General features: G+C 41.4%; 1 protein-coding gene across 1 annotated transcript; it reads right to left on the reverse strand.

Moving 5' to 3' along the window:
* Nucleotides 1–74: 74 nt before the first annotated feature.
* On the reverse strand, nucleotides 75–23,121 carry castor2 (cytosolic arginine sensor for mTORC1 subunit 2). The gene is made up of 9 exons (XM_063204011.1): nucleotides 22,710–23,121; nucleotides 18,031–18,101; nucleotides 17,092–17,285; nucleotides 11,509–11,641; nucleotides 10,043–10,166; nucleotides 8,648–8,758; nucleotides 4,801–4,883; nucleotides 3,863–3,957; nucleotides 75–3,214 (listed from the first exon to the last, which is right to left on the reverse strand). Exons 1-9 carry the CDS (start codon nucleotides 22,820–22,822, stop codon nucleotides 3,149–3,151), a joined length of 990 nt encoding a protein of 329 aa, XP_063060081.1. The 5' UTR covers nucleotides 22,823–23,121; the 3' UTR covers nucleotides 75–3,148.
* Between the last annotated feature and the right edge of the window lie 1,047 nt (nucleotides 23,122–24,168).

A 24,168-nucleotide genomic window follows, 5' to 3' on the forward strand; every position in this document is an offset into this window, starting at 1 on the left:
TACATTCACTGTCTACAGTCCCTTCCCGATCCGGGTGTAACATTTTATTGTGTCAGACATAAATGGCAAAGTCCTTCAGAAAAGAGTGCATGCTTTATTTGTACCAAAGTCTATTTGCAGACCAAAGTCAAGATTGTTGTATGTCCATAAAGCCAGATACATTCTTTCTGAAAAACAAAATCAGTGCCATAATAATGAGACTTGTCTGTCTGGCTACTGAAACAGAGTGAGTTTTACCTCTACAGAATAATGAAGAATTGAAATATCCTATGAAAGATCAAATAAGCCCATTGACCCAGGGGCTTTGGCCAGTTCATCTTTTTCTTCTTTTTTTTTTTTTTAAAGTGAAAGTCAAAGATGGGACGGTCCAACTCATTCTCAATGGAAAGGCAGAGTACTTGGGCATATCAAGGTATGAGGCAGACAATGTCTGAGCCTGTATACATGTTACTTATATGCTGAGCCTCCAGAATAAGTACAAGAAATCCCTCTTTAACAGGATATTGCATCAGGTTACAACCAACCAAAAAAAAAAAAAGCCAAATACACAAAGCAACAGGCTTTCCTAGCCAAACACACTAAAGGCTGAGTGATTTTTTGTTTGTTTGTTTACATCATTTTAATTTTCAGAAAGGTCACCCTTTTTTTTAAAGTTAACATCGATAAATACTAAACATATACATGAACTCTGCTAATCCAAGCTAACAGAAGAGGAAAGCCTGTGTAAAAACAACAAAAACCCCACTATGCTTAAGACCGGCAGACATAACACCTTCTCGAAAATCCTTCAAGGGCAAAAAAAGGTAACACTTTACTTGACGCCGGTGTCATATGACATAACAGTGACATGGACAAGTCATAAACATAATGCCAATGTCATCAAAGTTTTATGGCCATGAAAAGTTGACAATGTTAGGACTGTCTGTCATAACCGAATTTCACCTAAAGACAAAGTCATACAATGTTTATGACATTGACAAAATGTTTATGACACATGCATGACTGCATTATGACAATGTTATGACACCGTTATGTCATACGTATGACGCCGGCGTCAAGTAAAGTGTTATTTCAAAAACAAATTCCCCCCAAATTTCACATCAGAACAGCAAGGTCTCTCCTACGGACCTTTCAATAAAGTGCAGACCAGTGGGGCTTGAAGGCCTAAAAACTACACGCCAGTGTCCATGACACTTGACAGAAACTAACAGGTAGCACTTTACATTACGGATCGCTAATAAGATGGTAATTGTATGGTCATTTGCATTTCAATGCAATGACCTTTTATAACAAATAATTACTATGCAGTTTTCAGGAAATCACTTAGCTTCAGTAACTGTCCAGAAACTGCATATTAATTACTTGCAATATGTTGTTATAAAAGATTATTACATTGACATTACCATACAATTACCACCTTATTAGCAATCCGTGACGTAAAGTGTAACCAACTAACATTCAACAATCAGTCGACGCCACCTCCTCTCCTCTCCTCTCTTGCTAGCTTTTCTAGCTTTCAAAAGTTCAACAGTTGTGGTAAGGTCTGGCAAGAGGCGAAACATGGTGTGGCACATAGTTTCCCTAAAGCTAAGAGAGGTGAGTAAACAACAGGGTTTTTGTACAGTAAATTGCACTCTCAAAATGTAAGTCATGAATGGATCAGAAGGAATTAGTGAAAAGTAAAAATGCCTCATCCGAACACCAGAGTTAAAAACCACTAAAAGTGAGCAGTGTTAAAATAAAATTTCATGTCAGGAAAAGAAAAGAAAAGTTAATTCAGAAGCTATGCTGACAGATATTGATTGTACCTGAATACAAAGAACACAAAGTCAAATCTCAACATTTGCTATTTGGCGAGGAAATGTGAACGTCAGGCCTGCAGTCCCTCTAGTTCAGTCAGACCGGCCCTCATCTTCCCACACAAATGATCACCTTTTGTAAACATGACAAAAGCTTATTCTAAACACTTCAACAACGACACAAATACCATGTTTCTGAGGTACATGCGTCCTCATATCCACTGCCAGCAACCAAGAGAGGGGACAAAAGCCTTGCCGTCCAAAAATTGCACTCAGAAATGTTGAGCTTTATACAAGGTGTCTGTTTCGGTCTAAAGTGTCTTGGCACTGATGGAGAGAAAGAGCAATCACGGGGAGGAGGAGGAGAGGGGAGGTGGGGAGGGGGAGAAAGAAAACATAACAAAAATGAAAAGAAAAAAAAAAGCTCAGTAATTATGACGTACATTCTGTGCCCAGCCATCCATGTGGAGGAGACATGACTAATACACTGTGGTCATAGAGGGGGAAGAGCAGCGGTGAAGAAATACAGTAATGGCGGAAGAGAATACAAGTTATCCAGACTAATCATAAAAACATACCCATCAGCAAAGGCAGCCAAAGCCCCCCCCCACACGACACCCTGGGAAGGTGACGGGAGGTCGGAGAAAGAGACGGGTGGTCCTTCTCAGTGCCTTGGGAGATGGTGTGATGTTAAAGTAATGGGGAAATAGAAACAGAACAAAAAAACAACAACTACAAAGCACAGGTCTGTTATCCCATCATCATACTGGTCACACTCAGCATGATTGAATGGTGTGGAGGGGCGGGAGGTGGCTGGACCCACTTGGGGAAGGGTGTTCACTGTCCACAACGCACTGCCATCGCACTAGCTCGGGGGCGGTTCACGGAGAAAGTGGATACTGTTGTCGAGGCAGAGGCAAGGCAGTGGGCATGGCTGGAGAGAGTGTGAAGCAGTGGGTTGGGGTTGGGGCATTGGCACAGTAACTGTAAAGCAGAATAAGGGAGGAGCTCACTTGCTGATAGTGGAACTACCGCCAAACCCGCTAACGCCAGCCGTTACCCTCCCATGAGAGGAGGAGAGGAGAAAGAAAGAAAGAAAGAAAAAAAGAAAGAAAGAAAGAAAGAAAGAAAGAAAAGGGCAAAGGGGGAGAAAAACGGCAACAACAACTCATCCCAAGATTTCTTTGCTCTGAACAACCCCAAACCCACCCCCTCCATACCCAACCCCACCCCAAACCACAGCAGACCAAGCTGGTAAGCTCTTGGCACTTTTTTTTAAAGAGTTTCAGATAATAAGAGTTATGCCACCAAGGACATCATAATATGGTCGTCCTCCATTCGCATGACCTTCAGTGTCCTGCACTCTCATTGGTCCTCAAGGCTCCAATCACACTCTGGATGTTCTCTTCAGGGACCTGCAAGATATCAGATGGTTGAACGTTGTTGAAACTGTTGTTGACAATACCAATTCTAATTTACATTCACAGAGGGAAAAAAAGTATTACTGTACAACTATCACACACCTATGGTGCTGGTTGCACGAATGTGCATGTTTTAAAATGTATATTTTCCAAACATGACGTGGATAAAAATAAAAACTCCATTGTTACAAGAGTATTTTAGCATCCTAAATTAGATATTTTTTAACTCCGAGTTCTGAAATGCGCATCTGTAGATGTGTAAACGAGATGCCAAAACCAATGCGTTTTCAAAAATATCCATAGACTATACATATAAACAGCTTCTAAGTACATTCATAATCTTTGACTTGAAAAGTCATTTCAGTAGAACATTGAAATGCTGAAGAGATGCATTACTCTCAGAGAAAATCCAGTACACAACTAGTGTATTTGAGTTCACTGATTTTTATCTTTTAATTTCTGTAGAACACAGAAAATATACTATTCTCATTCAGAGAAAAAATGCCAGTGTACAACCATAGCACATTTGAGTACATTCATCATGATCTTTGACTTAAAAAGTCATTAGTGTAGGACATTGAAATATGCTGAATAGAATTTTGTTGTTCCTCGAAATGTAGAGCGGATGTTGTTGGTACTCACAAGGGCATGGTCAAACTTGAAGGTACTAATGTAGTAGGCTGGAATGTCCGCAGTGGCCAAGGGTTCCGATATCTGCGCTACTATACCACATTCATCTGAAACAAATGGACATGGGGGAAACATGAACATCTACACTCACCGGCCACTTTATTAGGCATTCCTGTCCAATTGCTCATTGATGCAAATTTCAATTCAGCCAATTACATGCTACACCAGGTTCAAGTTTTGGCAGACCACGCACTGTTAAAGGCTTGATAGCCGATACGCGTTTGCTTTTTGGACATGGTGGTAATATAAATAAATAATGAGACACAGTTTGTGAGTGCGGTTTTTTCTTCCTTAAGATGCTACACCGGTGCCACTCCTGTCAACTAAGAACAGAAATTGAGGCAACAATTTGCACAGGATCATCAATATTGGACAATATAATTTGGATAAATGTTGCCAGGTCCCATCAGTCTTGACCTCTGCTACAACACTGGGATGATGGTCAGTATCTGGTGTCAACCATAGTGGTAGGCAGTTAAGGCAGTTCTGAGGGCAAAAGGGGTATAACCCTGTACTAGCAAGGTGTACTTAATAAAGTGGCCGGTGAGTCTACTTGGTAAATATTAGGTAATTATACGTTACAGTACACTATTAAGGCATTATTAACTTAAATCATTAAAGCAACGCATTTAAAAAGCATTAAACATTTCTCTGCTCTCATGTTTTTAAACTTAATAGCCATGTTTAAATAAAGGCTTTTTTAAATATACATTTATTTTTGTACAAGAAGAGTGCCTTGGACTCCCCTTTTTGATTAGCATAAAAAATGTTTTGATTGTCCAGCCAAACAGCTCTAATACACTGAGCCTCATCACATTTCATACAATGTTATGCCATGTTAATTCTTACTGTATTCCTTCATGATTTACATTATGTGAAATTCTACTCACCAAATCCTAACGGCTGGCCCCCTATGCGGACCATTTTCCAAAGCTCTCCCGAAGCACTAGTGAAAAGGACATTGTTGGGGAACCTGAGGGAAGAAACGGTTGGAAGGGAGCGGTTTGAAAGCATGTGACAGATGAAGCAATGACAGTTTGTTGTCACAATGTGTCAAAGCAAGGGTTAAATTGGCCCGGGGCCTGTCGAGGGCTCAGGCTCCAGTGTACAAGTCCACATTCCATTGTGTCTGGACGACAGCACTGTCACATACATTTACAATCTAGTTTGCAGCTTGCCACATCTTCCAAATCCTTCAACAACACGTTATACTTATCTGCCAAAACATTTCCCCTTCCACCCCCCTTTTTGGGATTTAGCTGTATGTACAGCCATCATAAGCCTTAGGATTTCCAACAAACAAATCCTCTCTCCATTTCAGACTTCTCTGTATTCCCTTCCTGACAAGAATTTTTCAATATGCCCAAGAAGTATCTTTTGCAGCAATTATGAGCATAATCCTTTACTTATTGGAAACCATGGAGATAATGCTGTGTCCTTACATCTAACTCCTACCCAAGGCTATTTTCAGCACAATTTCACTTTCTCATAAAAGGCAGTCACATGTTTTAAGCAATTTTCCACCCTCACTCGGGAGTCTCGGGGCTATCCAGATCTGCCGATATACGATATGTTGTTTAATATAATATCTACCCAGACTGATAATATCTGCCCAATATAATATCTCATCCAGACTGAAGTATCACAGGAGTCATGTCGACATTTGAGCAGAAGTTGCAGAGTCATCAGTCAGGGTGAAGGACAGAGAAAAATTGAGTGTCATTCATGCAACAGTGATGGACAGGCTAGGTAAGTAGAACTAGGGGCAAGTGAAGACCCGCGGGGACACAAATACTGTATTCCATCCAACAGTGAAAGACACAGTGGGGTAGGTATTTGGGTACCAAATCAGGGCTGGACAAACTAAGGCCCGAGGGGAAAATACTGTATGTGACCCTGTGTTGTGTTTCATGCAGTCTGCCATGATGAAGCACTGCATTGATGAAGTCAATCACCTTTCAGTAACAGCACACGTCAGGATGGTGCTACCGCAGCTAATGCCAATATTGTATGGATTATTTTATTAATTTGTTTGTTTTAGTGGATAATCCAAGAAGCATATTCATTGCAGTACATTAATTACTAATTCCTTTATGGGGATTAGCTGTGGTTGTACCACGTGACGTCTGAGTCCAAAAAAACGTCACTGACCCTTATCCAAAAATGCAGTAGTTATTTCACTAGAAATCTGGTTAGAAACCGGTGCTCTTCATTGTGCTAAGTCCCCCTTGGAAGATTCAATTCGACAAATAAAGTGGTTAGTTTTAGGAGGCATGAAGGTAAAGGTTGACAAGCTGAGTATTATTCATTTAGTAATGAAGACCATAACTTTGGTAGAAATGGACATAGTCAGTGTAGTCACCGAGTCTGGATAGCATGGGGAATTCCTGTTGCAAAAGAGGATGATGCAGAGGGCAACATTCTAACCAATATTGCTTGAGAAGTCCATAACTGGTTCCTTATATTGCAATTGCATGATTGTGACAGCTGTCTTGGTGATTTATGTCTACTGAGAGTGAATGTGCTGTTTGTCTGTGACAGGGTGCCCGTGGCAACAAAAGCAACTAAAATTACATTCCAACGTAATATCACAAAACATTTTTTTTCGAGCTAACATGTTTCTTTTGAGTTGAGTACACTCTGCCTTATCATGTAACATTGATGCAATTGCCTTCGGTCTTCTGACTGTGCTAGACTATGCATTAACATTCTAAGAGGCAAAACCAGCGTCAGACCTGCTCTACTCTGGTTGGCTACATGACTGGAGTCTGCTGGTCAATGCATCTTGTGACTAGACGTTTTAAAACCACTCAAGTTCAGACAAGATGTCTGCCAACTTGCTTATGCTTATCAACCATATTTCTGGTCAATTGTAAACACAGAAAAATGAATAAAGTTGAATTTAAAAGCACTTTTAAAAACCTGTTTCTAGTTCAGTCTTCTTTTAGCGATCCTCCACTACTACAAACCCCAACTCCGATGAAGTTGGGACGTTTGGTAAACAGTGAATAAAATCAAAATGCTATCATTTTCAAAACATTCAATCTATTCATTAGATGGAGAATAGTGAAAAGACAACATATTAAGTGTTAAAACCGAGAAAAAATATTGTTTTGGGGGACATATGTACTCATTTCTAATTTGATAAATCCAACACGTCTCAAAAGAGTTGGGACGGGGATCAGTGAAATTTAGTAAACATCCAAATAAGATAAAACAACAAAGAAGAACATTTCAAAATGAATTGTACTGATGGACAATATAGGTGTCCAGGTATAAGATCATCACAGAGAGGCTGAGTCACTCAGAATTAAAGATGCAAAGGGAATAATTACCATAGTTATTACATACATTTTTGAATTCCCTTTGATTTACCACGATTGAGTGTATATAAGACATATTTTTGTTAATAAAATCATTGTATAGGTTCATGACATCATGAAATATATATTGGCTGTAGTCTCACTCTAATTCCTGGAGTGCTAGAGCTATTGAAAATTGATCATATTAAGAATGCTTAATGCATGAAAATGACACAGGGGTTTAACATTCTCCTAAGCACCTGAGCTCACTTGAAATAGACCCAGAAGACATGGGAAACTGTCCTTTGCTTACAGAAGTCAGCAGAAGTTGTAGAAGTCCATTCTTTTTGACAATAATAGAGCATTGCACATCCTGTGCTACAGTGAAAATGGACCATCCAACTTGTGTTAGTGCTAGCTTCAAAAGTCAGCCTCCATGATGGCATGCGGATGCAGTAGTGCATTGGTTAAGATGTTCTCACTCATCTGTAGAGTTAAATACAGTGCTGAATGGTATAAATGGGTTTTAAACAGCATGAAAAGCCACTCATGCATTATATTTTGAAGGGAGATCTTCGATTACTGCCACATAGTAAGGTCAAATTGCATTCTCTACTATGTTTTAACAGTTTGGCTCCATCATAAGGACCAGCATGTGATAAAATGGCGGGTTTTTGGTCAAGACCTGTCACACTGTAAGCACTACAGAAAGGAAAACATTGCAAAACATGACAAGGAATACACCCACCATTTAAGCTGGTGAAATCATGTCCAAGATAGGAATTAACACTGTTTTTTATATAAAATCATCTCATCGGTTAATGTATTTAACTGTTAAGTGTTGTCTTTTGTTTTGTTTTTAGTCTTCCTCGACATTTGCTGCCATTTATTGTCCCCGTCCCAACTCTTTTGAGACGTGTTGGATTTCTCAAATTAGAAATGAGTACATATCTCCCCCAAAACAATATTTTTTCTCGGTTTTAACACTTAATATGTTGTCTTTTCACTATTCTCCATCTAATGAATAGATTGAGTGTTTTGAAAATGAAATGATAGCATTTTGATTTTATTCACTGTTTACCAAACGTCCCAACTTCATCGGAGTTGGGGTTAGTAGAAACTCAACAAATTAATGTAGAAATGTTAGAATAAATATTATAACATTCCTCCTATGGTTTCCTTGATAAGTGCCTTCCTAGTAGCTTTTGAAAGAGCTACTTCTTCTAAGCCTCTACCTTTGAGTGGTCTGTCTGTGCATGTTTTGTGGTGGCATTCCTCCATTCAAGTACCAACCACTTCATTCATTGATTTCAGTTCACCCATTGTGGAAATTGTGACAGTGACATGTTGTTATTTCCATTGCTAGTCAAGTCTTGAGAAGTAGCTTTGTAACGACGAGTGACTCTCGTCTTTAAGGCACTTCCATGGCTCTCACCTTCGAGTGGTCTGTTCATCCATGACCAGTGAAATGTAGCCCTCTATGAGCGAGAAGGAGAAGAAACGTATGTGGCCGGAGTCGTCCCCAGATGCTGCGCTCTCCTTCACTCTGGAAAAACACAGAGACGAAGCCAAAGCAAATCACTTGCACGATCATCTTCTCACTGTCCTTAGATGCAATCACTACAAGGTCATATAGAGAGCAGTGGTTCCCAAACGTCTTCTACTGCGACTTCCCGCTTTTGGACCTAAGAATATTTTCACGACCAAGCGCCTAACATTTTCAATTGAAATGTACAGGAAATGTAAAAGTCATTAACCATACAAGTGAATTCTGTTTCCAATGAATGCATAAAAACGGGAAAACCACAAGTTACGTAATTTCAAAGTAATTTTTCTCTCCCCAGCAGTAATTATGCGACCCCCAGTTTGCGAACCACTAACGTAGAGAAAGGGGTGGGGGGATCACCACTGCACACCGGTAGATTTAAATGTTACGATTTAAATATGTGATTAAAATCAAGTATCTGGTGATCAGCCCCTTTCTTTGCATTATGTTTACAAATGCACATCACCAGCATCTGTGAATGTGCAAAGCATAGGGAGGAACTTCAAAGCATTCATAATTGCCGGACTCGCTCATCACAGAGGAGAAAGAAGCGCTCCCCAATTTCAGACTACCAATATCAAATCTATGTTCCTAGTCTGCCTCCCCTGTTGTGTTTCCTCTTGGTCTCTGGCTCATCATCACTCTCGGCTAATTGAGTCAGCAGATGGCTTGTTGGTGGTGGCCATATGTTGTGATGCAGGAGGGGAGGCACGGAGGCCATGTTGTGTCACCGATAGCAGCTACCCATCGAGGTGTGCTACCAAGCCATGACGATGCACTACAGCAGTGCCCCAAGAGGTTAGGGTTTGGCTGTGGGGTATGTAAAGTAGAATTACAGTCTTACTGCGCTAGTAGGCTAGGTCTTGATGTTGCCATGTTACAAACAATTCCAGACTCCTTTTTCACTAGGAATATTATTATTGTGTGAATATTGTGTATTGATAGAAGCTACTCATCGAGCTGAGCTACCAAACCATGACGATGCACTACAGTAGCGCCCCAAGAGGTGAGGGTTAGGCTTTAGGGTATGTTAACAGCCTTTTGGAAGACTTCCACTCGGATAGGATTTTCTGCTCCCAAGATTTAATAATTTTTTTTTTTAATTAAAAATTCTGCAATATTTTGAGTCAATGGACCCGTTCTCAGATATGAGGAAGGGTCCCAGGTCATTTGTTTTGGATGTGTGGGCTTTAACCGCTCTCAGCAACAGCCTATTGGTAGCTCATCTTGACAAAGCAGCCCATCTAGACAGGACACAGACATTAGGGGGGTGTCCTTTCTCACCCGCCAGAGTAGAACATGACGTCCATCAGCAGGGTGGCCACAGAGGGCAGTGTGTCGGGGTCCAGGCTGGTCACACAAAACATGTTACTGGGGCTGGAGAGAGGGTGGATGATGGGCCGTGGGACTGGAGGGCGAAAAAAAAAGACAGTTTTCAGAAACACAATGAGATATAGGGTTAGGGTTACACTTGGATTGGGGTTAGAAGCAATATAAATATACGGTCGCTATCCAGCAGAAATCTCATATCTCCAGTATTCTTTAATTATTTTATATTGATTCTTTATTCTTTATAAAATATAAATCAGTACTACTGGTCTGTGAGTTTATGTGCATGATAAATTATTTAATAACCAACTTTAATATTGAAATGATTATTCATTTAGAATTTATAAATGAATAAGTAAAACACAATGAAAAGTGGAGATGCAAGGTTTCAGCCTGACAGCAAAAATACATAAATATCCACCCATAATTTCATTCAGGATCAATAAACTTCACTTTGGCTCAGAAGCTAAGTAACAAAGTGGCTGTTAACCTCTTTTTTGGCTATTGACATTCTTATCAACACGTTTGATATTTCTTTACGTGACTGCTGCTTTTAGACAAACATGTATATATGACTGACTACAGTCACATGTTTATGAGTGGTTTCAGTCTTCAGAAAAGAGATCTGGCCTAAATCTTTAACTATTGGCAGCAGACAAATAGTTAAACTGGCCCAGATCAGCAGGCCAGACAAAATTTAATTTACCACCATCTCTCCAAGAATTGATGTCCTTCTAAAAGAATTTTGGACTCAACCAATTCAGGGTAACTGAATTAAGAAATGGTTGATGGACAGACAACGAGATTGATTTAGCAGCTAGAGTTAGACAGAGAGTCAGTAGAGAGCCAGTCAGCCTAATTTACTTCCCTGAAAGTGGTAGCATTTCATTCCGTTTGTTTGGACATTGATTAGGAGAAGATGGCACATTAACAATATCACAGCCGGTGGAAGAAATTAAGTTTGGGGAAAGAATTACATTCACACCACACTAAGCCATCCCTAATTCTTCAGCCTGTTCAAACTTCACATGCCCCCACAGTCTTCCACACAGCTCTGGGGGATGACATCAACGTAATTCTTTTAAAAGCTGCATGCCACGAAATAAATATATTGCAACACACTTAGAGTCAACGTTAAATGTGCCATAGAGGCACATTGTCTTGATGATAACCGTAACATCAGTTATGGTCACAAGACTGTGCTGGACTGATAACTCAATCACAATGTTTACAATGTTGCTTCACAACAGCTGAGCTAGTCAAGCTAATTTCATTTCATTTCAATACAGTTCGTGACAAATAAATTGAGCAGATCTCCTGGAGATAAGCCCTGAGCAAGGGCACACACTTACAGACAGACAGACAGACAGACAGACAGACAGACAGACAGACAGACACACACACACAAGACAAACACACACCGAGTTTTGGCTTGACGAAGCCATTGGTGACTCCGGAGCTGTTGGCTGCAACTGTCTCTCCATTCACGACTCTCAGAAGGGTGAACTCGGAAGATAACGTGTGCATGACCATGGGTAGGTCTCTCTCTCGAACCTGCAGACAAAACACAAAAAATGTACAGACATGAGCAAAAAACACAGCGGGCACAAAATGGACTTACAGCTGTCCAGTTACAAGCAAGGGGCAGGGCAGAAAAGAAATGGACAACGTGGTTCATTTTGGAGGAGATTATCGTGCTCTTGGTCTGACAGCAGAATACGGGCATACATTTACAAAATGCATACTTGGATTAATTATTTCACTGTCTGCAAATTGTATGTTGGTGTGTGTAAAACTGTCACTGTACTGATGTTCTCACGGCTGATTGTGTCAGTCATGTGAGTGGATGGGAGATTTAGTTTAGTTTAGTTGATTAGGATCCCCATTAGCTGGGCGCAGACCCAGCTATTCTTCCTGGGGTCCAACAATAAAATCACACACAGTTTAAAAGTTCTTCACAAATCTGTACATTCATTTAAGCACCATGCATTGAAAAGAAAGAAAGAAAAAAAAGAAAAAATAATAATTATAATAAAAAAAAAGAGATGTTATATACAGTTGTTCTACCAAACACCCTTGTGGAATAGCTCAAGAGTTCTCAAGGGTTGTCTCACAATACAACCTGTAGGTGATGGGGAGAATATCCTAGGACCCAAATAACTTACTATTATTACAATATTATGAAGTACCGAAATGGTCTGAACTTGTCTTCAAGCTACAAAAATAACTCCAACTGCCTACAACTACACATATTTGACTTGGAACTTGATACTAGGCCTCACTGTTTATGAAATAATTATAACACCACTAGTATAAAAACAGTGAGATCGCTGGTCCCTTAAGAATTTCGGATAACGTTGTTATTTCTTTGGCAGACATCAACTTGGTCCACCCATCAATCTCTATGGCTTTGCAATCGGCCACTTGCATGCGTTTCGGTTGCTTGCCTGTCTTTGGATCAGCTCCCACATACATTTACTCTGCCTCTTATGCTAATCATGCTTTAGCCATGATTAGACCACAGTCTCCCTCCCTGTACTCCCAGATCTAATGGCCTACATAACGTTTAAACAGATGGACGGCAAATAGCACTCCTATAATGTATGCAATGCCCTGTTATACTAACAGCATGTGTTTGCTCACATCACAGGGACATTACAGATACACTAACTGCAACAACAACATGAAAGTCGACATCAATTGGTTCTGGATCATATTGAAAAAAAAAAACCCCACACATCTAAAAGGCAACATATTTACATGCACTGTACCAGCCGACACAGCTGATGTTTTCATAGTTGAAATTCCTCCTAGGCAGGATCAGCGTTATGTCAGACAGCAGCACTTTCACAGCATGTTCAAAAATTCTTTCAAGGAGGCATTGCTAAAATGCAACATAGCTTCATCCCAACAGAGCATCAAAAAAATGAGAAACCCGAGGTAAAAAAGGTAACCTGAAACATACAGCATTTTCTCCTTTGGAGCTATTCTAGGCACAGCGCCAAGTCATTATCTTAACTTTTTTTTACTGACTAATGCACCTTCAGTGACTGTGGTACAGGTAGGCAACCTGAAGCAACTGAACATTTGGCCTTCTACGTATCGACACTGGTGTAAAAAACAAACGCGCTATTGTGAGACTTTGTTTTTCCTTGAGAACACGGCTCGCTCTGTGCAGATATGAGACGCAGATGAGGCAACGCTTCAACATGTGACGCTAGAGACACTCCTCTGCTCCCTTACAAAAAAACACATCTCGCTTTTTTTGTTGTTGCCTTGACAACGAGCGGGCGAGCGAACAAGGAAGAGAGCGACCACAGTGCGAAGAAAGGGAGAGAGAAAGATCCTCTGGGCTGGCTGAGACTGAGTCAGCTGGAGGGGAGTTATTTTCAGACCCAGTCTGTCCAAATGTTTGTGCTCAGCATTTGGGCCAGACCCCCAGTATTCATACAGTACAGTACAGGTTCAATGGCTCTAATCAGAATGGTGTGGTGAAACATATGTAAGCGTGTGTGTGTGTGTGTGTGTGTTTGTGTGTGTGCAGTAGCCTATATACAGCTCCAGGCCACTTTATTAGAATAGCATGAAAAAGTTGATTTATTTCCATAATTCCATCAATAATGTTAAACTGTCATGGATTATAGATTCATGGCCCAGTTTTTTAACTATTCCAATCATTAAATTGTTTATTTTTACACATTTTGGTCTTCCAGCTCAAAAAAAACATGAATTGGGGAATTCGCATCATTAGAATATTGTAATAAAAAAATCACAATTTTCTTCATCAAAATTTGTTTCACATCAGTGCACATCAAATCAGTTGAAATGTGGTACTTTCTACACAACATGCAATGTTCAATACTTGGTTAGGACTCTCTCTGTCTTAATATTATTAATAATAACGGCCATGATGCGTTTAACATTGAAGTCAATGGCAGAAACAGTGCATGGGACTAATGGAAGGCCAGATATCCTTGATGCTTTGCCGTCAGCTGTTTTTGTATAGCTGGCCTGGTGTTCCACACTTCACTCTTCAATATACCCTGTAGATTTCCATGCCACGTTTTGTCGCTAACTCACCGGTTTAATTCTAAATCACCAGAATGAAACCCCATTGAAAATGAATGGGGTTTTATTTCAGGTGAGTTAGAATTAAACTGGTGAGTTAACACCAAAACGTAGCATGGGTATCTACGGGTATATTGAAGAGTGACGTGTGGGACACCAGGTCAACAAACAAGAACAGCTGACGGCAAAGCATCAAGGATATCTGGCCTTCATTACTCCCATGCACTGTTTCTGCCATTGACTTCAATGTTAAACGCATCATGGCCGTTATTAAGACAGAGAGAGTCCTAACGAAGTATTGAACATTACATGTTATGTAGAAAGTACCAAATTTCAACTGATTTGATGTGCACTGATGTGAAACGAATTTTGATGAAGAAAATTGTGATTTTATTACAATATTCTAATAATGCGAATTTCCCAATTCATGGGTTTTTTGAGCTGGAAGGCCAAATTATGTAAAAAGAAAAACTTGAATGATTGGAATAGTTAAATAACTGGGCCATGAATCTACAATCCATGACAGTTTAACATTATTGATGGAATTATGGAAATAAATCAACTTTTTCATGCTATTCTAATAAAGTGGCCTGGAGCTGTATATCTGCGAGAGAGAGAGAGAGAGAGAGAGAGAGAGAGAGAGAGAGAGAGAGAGAGAGAGAGAGTGTGTGTGTGTGTATCTCTGCAAGTGCAGAGAGAGCAAGAGAAATTGAGAGAAAGGGTGTGTATGTGCACGAGTGAGAATCTCTGTGTGTTTGTGTGTGTGTGTGTGTGTGTCTCCTGCAGAGCAGCCCGGCCCATGTGCTAAGAGCAGCGAGGCAGGTCATTTCCTCTGCTCCTCTAAAGCCCTGTGATTATTCTCTGGCCGGGAGCAGCTGGCCTGGAACATGAACAGTGTCATGAATGTTACCGCGAATTCCAGCAAGAAGTTGATCCAGAGCTGATCCTCTTTACATAACTCTCACCAACCCCCAGCTCCACACCCCTCCACACCACACCACACCACACCACTCCAACCCTCCCGGCCAGCAGCCACAACCTCCCCCCTCACTACCCCCGTCTCCCAGATTACCATCGCTTCAACATTTTATTTTCATAAACAGGGCCCTGCTGCCGCCGCTGCTGCTCTGAGAGACTTTTTTGTGGTTCAAAGACGGAGCAGCAGAGTACAGTGGTGGAGCTGACTCCCCTCTGGCAACAGGGACAGGTTTCGGCACAGGCCTACTGGGCCCAGGCCCAGGGGCCCTAAGAGTCAAAGGGGGGCCTGAAGCTCCACTCTCTACATTTTAAATCTCATATTGCATTAAAAATCACACTTTTGACAACTGTATTTTCGATTCTTTTAGGGGGCAACCCCCCCCCCCCGAAACCCCAACAACATACTGTAGACTTGCACACCTGGGTCCCGTACTACGAACGGAGTTCAACCTACCCAGAAATAACCCAGGGTTAACTTGGTAACCCTGGGTTGACAAAACCTAGCTACCTTGACTGAGGGTAACCCGTACTATGCCACTGATTTAGATGTTGGTTTGTGTACCCCGAGTTGCCTAAACCGTAGAATCTGCATGTTCTCGCAGCAGGACAATTGCGGCCAATCAGAGAACGGCTATGATCAATCATTTCTGCAGCACATTAAACTGGAATGTTGAGAAATGAAATGAAATGCCAGTGCGCGATGATGAGGCTATTTGTTCAAATTTCACTTGGGCAAAAATGCGCAGCCTTCATTCCAACAGTTTAGTAGCTGCTTACTCATGCATTCTGCGCAGTTTAATTGTCTTTTTATCCGCTGAATCGGCGTGCGCTGGTGAACATTAACCTTATAGGTTACATTATATTTTGTATTATTAACATTAATAATTAATATACAGTATATTAATTATTATGAACATTACCAGACGACCAGTCTCCAAAAATCAAAGCAACTTTATATTGGCAATGTCTGTACAACGCATGAAGTGACAGGGCATTACTAACCAACTCTGTATTCGCAAATGATTGAAAATTAATATGCGAGTGTTAATCATGCGGCAGAATGATCCTTCACACAGCGGAATGATCCTCACTCCCTTGACCAATCTGTTTTGAGATTTCAGCCAGAGAGTAGTTCAACCCGAACTAAACCAATAACAAACTGCTAATGCCAGTTATGAGATCTAGAGTAAATTGCCATGGCAGTACCATGCCATACCTCGCTTCAAACATATCCACCTAGTATCAGTTAATCAGGAAGTTACACTGCATGCGATCAACTTGCTCTCGAAGTAACCCCTAACCCCTCTTCCTAGTACAGGCTCCTGGCCTAAACTCCTGAATCGTTTTGTAAACTAGCAACACCCATTGAGGGGGGCCTTTCTTGCTGTCTGACCCAGGGTGCCCATAGAATCATATTACGTCCCTGTGTGGCAAGATTCAGAGGGGGTGTCACTAAAAAACACACACAGCACAGCAGTCATGAACATCCACAATGAGACACTGGATGCTAACAGAAGTTAATGCTTAGTGGTTTAAAAACTCCATTTCAAACTTTTGCTCATAAATTATAAGACAGCTTAGCCAATTGTGACTGCAAACAGGTGGATATTGTCACACAGGTCATTCCCCAAATGTGTGTAGTTGATTAAACCTTTATTGGTTTTTGACATGAAAAAGTCAGGCTGGACTTACCTTACCTGGACTTATCTAAAATAAAATTCAAAATGAAAATGTGACCCTCAATTAAACCCCAGCCCTTGTATTACAGGAAATAGAGTAACAAGATATACCCTAGAGAGCCAGGAGTGTATGTGTTTTGTTACTGCCCAACATGCCAGGACGCACAATGGGTACCGAAGTTCATTGTTCTACAGTTGATCTATGGTAGTCACTCACAGTCACTTAAGCATGTACAGTATTTCACATGCACATCATCACACGACGCGGATTTGACCTACCAGAATGAAGTCCGTCTGGTAGGTTGACAGCATGAACACAGAGATGTTGTGGTCAGCCAAAGGCGCTATTACTGACTTGGCAATTTTGGTGACTCCGATGGGCTGCGAACTGGTGGCACTGCCACCCCCTGACACCACGTTCAGAGCCAGCCACGTCGCCTCGGCAACGCTGAGGTACTCCGACTGTGGCAGCTCTGCAAACGGACACACAGAACCAGAGCAGGTTTTCAGTGGAACTGCATTAAAACCCCATCACGGCCGGTAAATAAGGAATTTGCTGAAACATATCTTCTATGTATTTATCTTGCAAATAATTTCACTAGATCAACATTTGAGAATGAATGACTGAGTACTTCGTGTGTTATGTTGACATGCTCTATTGAGAACCCTTTATATCAGAAAATAAACAGTGCCAAGAACATGAATAGGCCTACTAGGTAAGATTAGTTATATTTTAACTTAATGCTAACAGAAAGAACAATACAGTTACATGAGAGCTGTTCAATTTTAAGTAAAGACTACTCAGTCTACAAATCCCAGAATAATCTCAATATAACAGTACTGAACATCTAACGGTTTCCCTCAACACAGTGCAGTGAGGTCAGTGACCAATCCGGAGGCGAAAAAAAAAAGAACATTAAAACTTTTCACTCGACCAATCTGGATCTACATCTATTTCGCAACACTGGGCTTCTTGTAACTATGGTGACCACCTGAGTCGCCCTGGCAACCTGCGTGTAATGACATGGATTCACTCATTGAACCACAAAACTAGCCCGCTGATAGCTTTGCCCTCCGTTAACCTATAATGGAAAAGGGAAACCTGATGTGGTCATTGTGGTCAAATATTGGCCAGAGTCAAGATGCTAGAAACCCAAAAGGAATTGAATTGTGTAAAATGTAGCTTGTCATAAGTTCAAAAACAAGAGGTAAACCTACCTTTAAAGCCATCTTCGTCTACTATGATAGTGTAATCTTCAGGAGTTTCTGTAAGACTAAAAAATTTACACCTGCAAAGGACAGAGAGAGAAAAAAAGTATGTAAGCATTATTACATGAACCAAACACATTTCTGTATGAAATGAATAACAAGACCTTTTTTCCATCCTCTTTTTCTAGACCTCTCTAAAAGCAAATGTGGCTGACATGAGAAAGTCATGGGGCAAATAAGGCCTTGACTGTGCGTCCTTTGGTGTGGACACAGCATAGGCCAGGGAGTTCAATTCTATACCTGCGCTGCCAGCACCGAACAGAACAGTAAACACAGGCACTTACATCTATTGTGTGAAAAGGTACACGGTTTCCTGCATGGGCGAACGAACGCACACACAAAACGTATAATAACTCTGCACTTGTTGACACCCCGAGGCAGAGCGCCGTTTCAGGCTTTGTTAAAAACATAGCAGGCAGGCAGACACAAGCTTTGTTAAAAAAAAAACATAGCAGGCAGACACTGAAATTGTTGTTGTCCATAGACACAACTTTTGCTGAAATCAAATTAATTTGGAAAAGGCACACACAAAAAGGCATGCACGCATGTTACACACACAGAAGAATGTTCAAGACCTCTCCATCTTCCTGCACATGTGCACAGACCTCCCAAATGACCCACACACCTAACCAAGGTGAAACAAATCAAAGTGTCAATATATCGACACACTTAACAAGCCCAATGCGAACGGTCACAATGTGAGGCATAAAACAGTGCCATGACAGATATTCTTCATCTGTAGACCATGGCCTGACATTAACTCACCGCCACTGTGCCTTTTCTCTGAGTCACTAGCCATTCAGCTTTTCTGCTAGCCACAAATGAAATCATACCAAGAGATAAGATACCTTGCAAATTGGCTAGTGACATTGAAATTATAACCAGCCTCTGCCAAGTTTTACCAGCATTTGGCCGGTTGGCAGGTGCCAATATCAAGCCCTGCTGTAGACATAGTTGTACAACTCTCTAGAAAAAAACAAGACTGGCCAAGGGCCTCCATAGCTCAGCTGGAGGGCTCTCTCCACTACCCACTCACCCGCCAGTGGGTCATCTGATCAGCATGTAAACGTGGACATGGCAGAAGTGGAGATGTTTTTGCAAACACTCCCTCCGGGTCCACCTATACAAACACCCCTCAATGCAGCACAGCTCAGGAGAGGAGAGGAGAAGAGAAGAGAGGAGAAGAGAAGAAGGGGAGCAGATGAGAGGAGAGGACAAAGGGTAGCAAAGCACAAGATAGCAAAGCAGAGGGGAAGAGAGGAGAAGCGAGGGGAACAACAACAAAGGGAGAGGAGCACAAAAAGGAGGAGGGAGCAGAAAACAGAAGAGAGAAACAACAGGGAGGAGATGAGAGAGGACAGGAGAGAATGAGAGTAGAGAGCAGGAAGAGATGAGTGCACAGGGGAAGATCGGGGAACAGAGCAGAGCAGCGGAGAGCAGAGCAGAGTAACAAGGGGAGCAAAGGAGAGGACAGAGGAGCAAAAGGAAGTGGAGGAAAGCAAATGGAAACGGGAGAGAAGAGGAGGGCAGAGCAGAAGAGAGTGAAGGAGAGGAGAAGGGAATAGGAGAGAGAGGATTGCCGGGGTGAGACATGAGGAGAGCAGGAGAGAAGAGAGTCGAGGAGATCAGTGGAGAGAAGTGAAGAGGAGAGGAGAAGAGAAGGGAGAGCAGAGGAAAAGAGAGCAGTAGGGGTGAGGAGAGGAGACAGGGGAGCAGAGCAGAGGAGAAGAGAGCAGTAGGGGTGAGGAGAGGACAGAGGAGCCCTCTGGGCAGCTGCTGCTTGCCCTCATCATGGGATCGTAAAACCTGAACTGGTAAAAAGATACCTGACCAGTGCCCAGAACTGTACTGCTGAAATGTTTCTCTCTTATTTCACGGCAAATGTTCTGGGCTTACCCAGAGAGAGAGAGGGTGAGAGTCAGTGTGGGACACAGTCAAAGAGAGCAGGGGAGGGAGCGGGGCCCTTAGGTCTTGCTGGGCCTTAATCTGGCAGGAGAAGAAATGTTTTAAGAAGATTCTTTACATAAGACTGTTACAAAACAGCAGTGCGATTTGTGTGCACTCTCTTGATAGTAATTCATGGGATTGCGGGTGGACAAAAGCGATCTGGGTTAGAAGGCCTGGAGCTTAAAAAAAAAAAAAAAAGAGCAGGGCATTATGTCTGAAGCTCACCTCACCTCGGGGTCGAGACTACAAAGGCTTCACTTGGTGAGTGCTGAACCTTTGTGACTCACCCAATGCTTTCATCCTCATCACCCGTTTAAAGATAGAGTATGCCATTTTAGAAGTTTATTTTCTAATTATACACTGCACATTCACAAAATAAGATCTTTTCAAGAATAGTTAGTCAGTAATAAACTCATAGTTACTGGTTTGAACAAACTGCTGCAAGTTTTGCAGTAAAAAAAAAAAAAGTCTATGAATGGTAATTTAAAATGGTAGACATGGAGAAGATCCACCTATTTATGTATGAAAAGTGTGCATTTCCATGTCTTCATGAATGCTTACAAACTGATGGTAGTAGTAAAATACACGTGAAAAATGCAACATTCCTCCATGGGCTGCATAAATTCTGGAAGTAAATCACTAAAACAAATGGCATACTCTACTTTGAAACTCTTTTCACTAAAGGCTGATAACATCACGAGCATTAGTAGCCAGATATGTTTGTCTTCCTTCAACCAAGTGTTCAAGTTATAAAATGCAATATAACCACGCTACTTAATTACAACCAATCTTGTTCATAATCACAGACAATCTAGAGACAATCTAGAGTTATTCCTGTAAAATTGATACCGTCTCTGGACAGGATGCAAAAGTGGCCATCATTTGTTTTTTTGAAAGGCAAGCCCATGTTTATGGCACCGCCCACTTGGTTCTGTTTACAGCCCTTGTTCACATTCTACATGAATATGAGACACTTCACACAGACACACTAAGTAAGATAATGTCAAGCAATGAGACCATGACAGAGAGCAAAAAATGTATAATAAAAATAAAACTGTTGTAGTGTAATAAGACATTATATTGCATTGCACAAGAGTGACCCACTTATTCATAGCATTGAGATGAAATGTAACACTTGCACCATAAATGATGAAAACCAAAACCCTCTCTATCATATGAATAGATAAATAGCTTTTCACTTTTACATCATTTGTGATGTGTCTATATCCCCATCTATAAAAAGTGTCAAGGCAGTGGGCTACTGGTTAAAAAGATGGGGTTTAGAATAGATCAGAGGGTTGCAGGTTCGAATCCCACCCACACTCTATTACTGAGGCCCCCTTGAGCAAGGCACCTAGGCTGCTGTTCCAGGGATTTTAACCAATAGGCCTACCAAAACTAAGTAACAATAAATCGCTTTGGATAAAAGCGTCAGTCAAGTGTAATGCAATGTAATCTAAAACAAAGAGTTGTGTCCAAGTCACTGAGTCATTGGCCAGTCATGAAGAACAGGTTGTGTTGTTGCACACGGCTACATTTTTCTCTCATCAGCCACTAGTCAGCAGGTTATCAAACTGTGAAACTCGGAAGCGGCACCGCCATGCATTACAATGAAAATGAGCAAGTGCGCAGTACATTGAAGTTACAGTTTGCTTTACCAGACAGGCCTTTGACAGCTCAGCAGTGCTGGTTTCTCGCCATGGACAGTCGGCCATTGCATTGAAAATTACGCTATTGCATGCATTTAGTGCATTGTGTGGTTTTATTCACCGAGCAAAGAGCACACCAAGATTAAAATTGGCTTTGACTGATGCTGCTTGATCTGTGTGCTACCTCGGTTGCAAGCTGCAAAGCATGGCCTACACAAAGACTAGCAGGGACAACGCAGCACAACCGATGTAGAAGGAAATACATTAACCACTTGTTCAAGCCAGCTCAACTGGAATGAGACGAAATCGGTCTCTATAATTCAGCCCAGGTAGGCTGTGACAGCTTGTTCACAAACATGCAAAATGATCTAAACAGGCAATAGGCCTGAGCTAAGCTAGTTGAGAACTTTTGCTGTGCACATTTCGCTGAATAAAATGCCTTTGTACAGTACTCCAGTGAACAGCGAGTTTCTATCATCAGATGGGCTATGTAATCGTTGTACCTCTCATGAAAAGCATAGGCTAAATGTGATTTTGTACAACAGAAGCGATTTCGTTTACCATCGCTGCAACATCGACGATGATGGTCGTGCAGGCGGACTGCGTAAGCTTTCACGCAGCCGGTTCAACTTTAATTTAAAGCAACCACCACCATGTAATTTAACAGCTATGAGAAAAACAACCCGACAGGCATAAAAGCACACAGACACACACACCCCTTTCTCGTCGAAAGCATTGCCAAACGAGACAATGGGCTACCAACTGCACGCAAATGTTTAGTTAAAACCCACTCTCGGAGTTTAAATGCCACGACTGGATACTTGAAATGGACCTAAATATGATTAAAAAACAGTTGCAATCCAAAATAATAAAAATATACAGCTAAGCTACATTGCTTGACATAGTGCGCAGCAAGAGATACTTCCAATTGAATCTACCGTTAGTGTATGATCATGTCATCATAATAGCAATTTTGAAGACATTACATTTCTTGATATACTTGCAATTTGCATTGTTCATAAAGCTACTTACCTTGTTTTGGAGGGCAGGAAGGCGAGTTTGATTAATCCGTGGGTGCAAATCTGGATGCCCTCTTTAGCTATACTGGCTACTTTCAAGCTATGTTCTAAAATGTGCAACTCCATCTTTTGCGTCTTCTCATTTGTGGGACATCTACAATATATAAACGTATGGTCCTATTTTGAAATGAATGAATAAATAAATAAATAAATAAACGTTCCCGAATATGCGAAGCTTGAAAAGAAAACCTAGACGTAGATGGCAGAAAATGGGAGTGCAAACGAAAAGTTACCCCACTGAAAGGAAAGAAGACAGATAAAAGCAGGGTGAAATAAAAGAAAGCACAATGAGGTAAACGGGAAGGGAGAAAAAGAGGTCTGTCGGCCCCCGTGTTTCCACTCCGACAGAGATTGGAATGGTCCAGCAGCTGGTAACAGTGAAACAAACAACTTGCCACTCAAACCAGTGGGCGGACCTTCGAGCCCCTAGTTTGTTGGGACTTGTAGTTTAATTGAGTTACATGGTGACTCGGGCCAAAGTTGACTCTCTGGCCATCGATATGTGCTATAATTGCAGCTGTCTTTTCGTGTCCGTTAAAAACAGCCAAAGACGGAATCGATATGCCCAACCATCGTTGTGATGCGCGTGAGATTTTAGCAGCAAGCGGTGAATTCTGAAAAAACACTTATGAAACAGATCAACGCAAGCCGTGCATCTTCTACCGTCTGTAGGTTATCGAAAATGTCACATCATTCTACCATATATATCAAGACTACGTGCCACATTGTGTAGGGCTATAGCTGAATGACTACATGCAACATTGCAACTATTATTTCTTCACAATGCATGGGCCCATTTCACTCCAGGGTTAATAATTCTCAACGAGGTGCAACCAATAACCTCGGTGATAAGTCATAAACAAACTCATTAGATCCAAGTTCAGCTTAGTGCACATTTAATTAGTCTGGTAGCTGTGCAGATGGCCTGCAGTCCAAAGGAACAGGATTAAAACTCCCATTACTAGACACATTAAAATACATTATATTTACACTATAGTTTACAAAGATTCCACCAATTTCCTGTCTTTGGGAAATATTACTCCTCTTGACCACATTTGCATGCCTTTTGTTTCAAATGGGGTGCAGACTTCAGGCTTGATTAACTACTCCCTGGCACAATATATACTCAACACAGGTGCGTTTCCGGGTAGGATCAGTGGCACCATAGACCAAGACATCCCCAATGTCTGGACTAGGGTCAACTACTAGTGATCTGTATGTTCCAATCTAACTTTAAAGTTACACATGGCGTAAGGAAAACTCGAAATTAGTTTCACAGGTCAGATCAGACCCTTGTGCATTGCCGCTTAGCTTTCGTGAAGCAAGGGCAAGGCGGAAGCTATTCATCTGGTGAGTCAGGTTAATTAGATGCCATCTCAAACTTCATTGCTTTGCAAATCAATTTCATCTCC

Source organism: Engraulis encrasicolus, chromosome 7 (assembly GCF_034702125.1).
Source record: "Engraulis encrasicolus isolate BLACKSEA-1 chromosome 7, IST_EnEncr_1.0, whole genome shotgun sequence".
NCBI classification, from domain to species: Eukaryota; Metazoa; Chordata; class Actinopteri; order Clupeiformes; family Engraulidae; genus Engraulis; species Engraulis encrasicolus.

What these genes read in the sequence shown, in the direction of transcription:
- castor2 (XM_063204011.1), bottom strand. Translation starts at nt 22,822, where the DNA reads ATGGAGTTGCACATTTTAGAACATAGCTTGAAAGTAGCCAGTATAGCT. An exon ending in CTTCGTCAAGCCAAAACTCG is followed by an intron (nt 10,167 to 11,508) that starts GTGTGTGTTTGT and finishes TTCGCCCTCCAG; the next exon opens with TCCCACGGCCCATCATCCAC. An exon ending in TCAAGTTTGACCATGCCCTT is followed by an intron (nt 3,215 to 3,862) that starts GTGAGTACCAAC and finishes GATATCTTGCAG; the next exon opens with GTCCCTGAAGAGAACATCCA.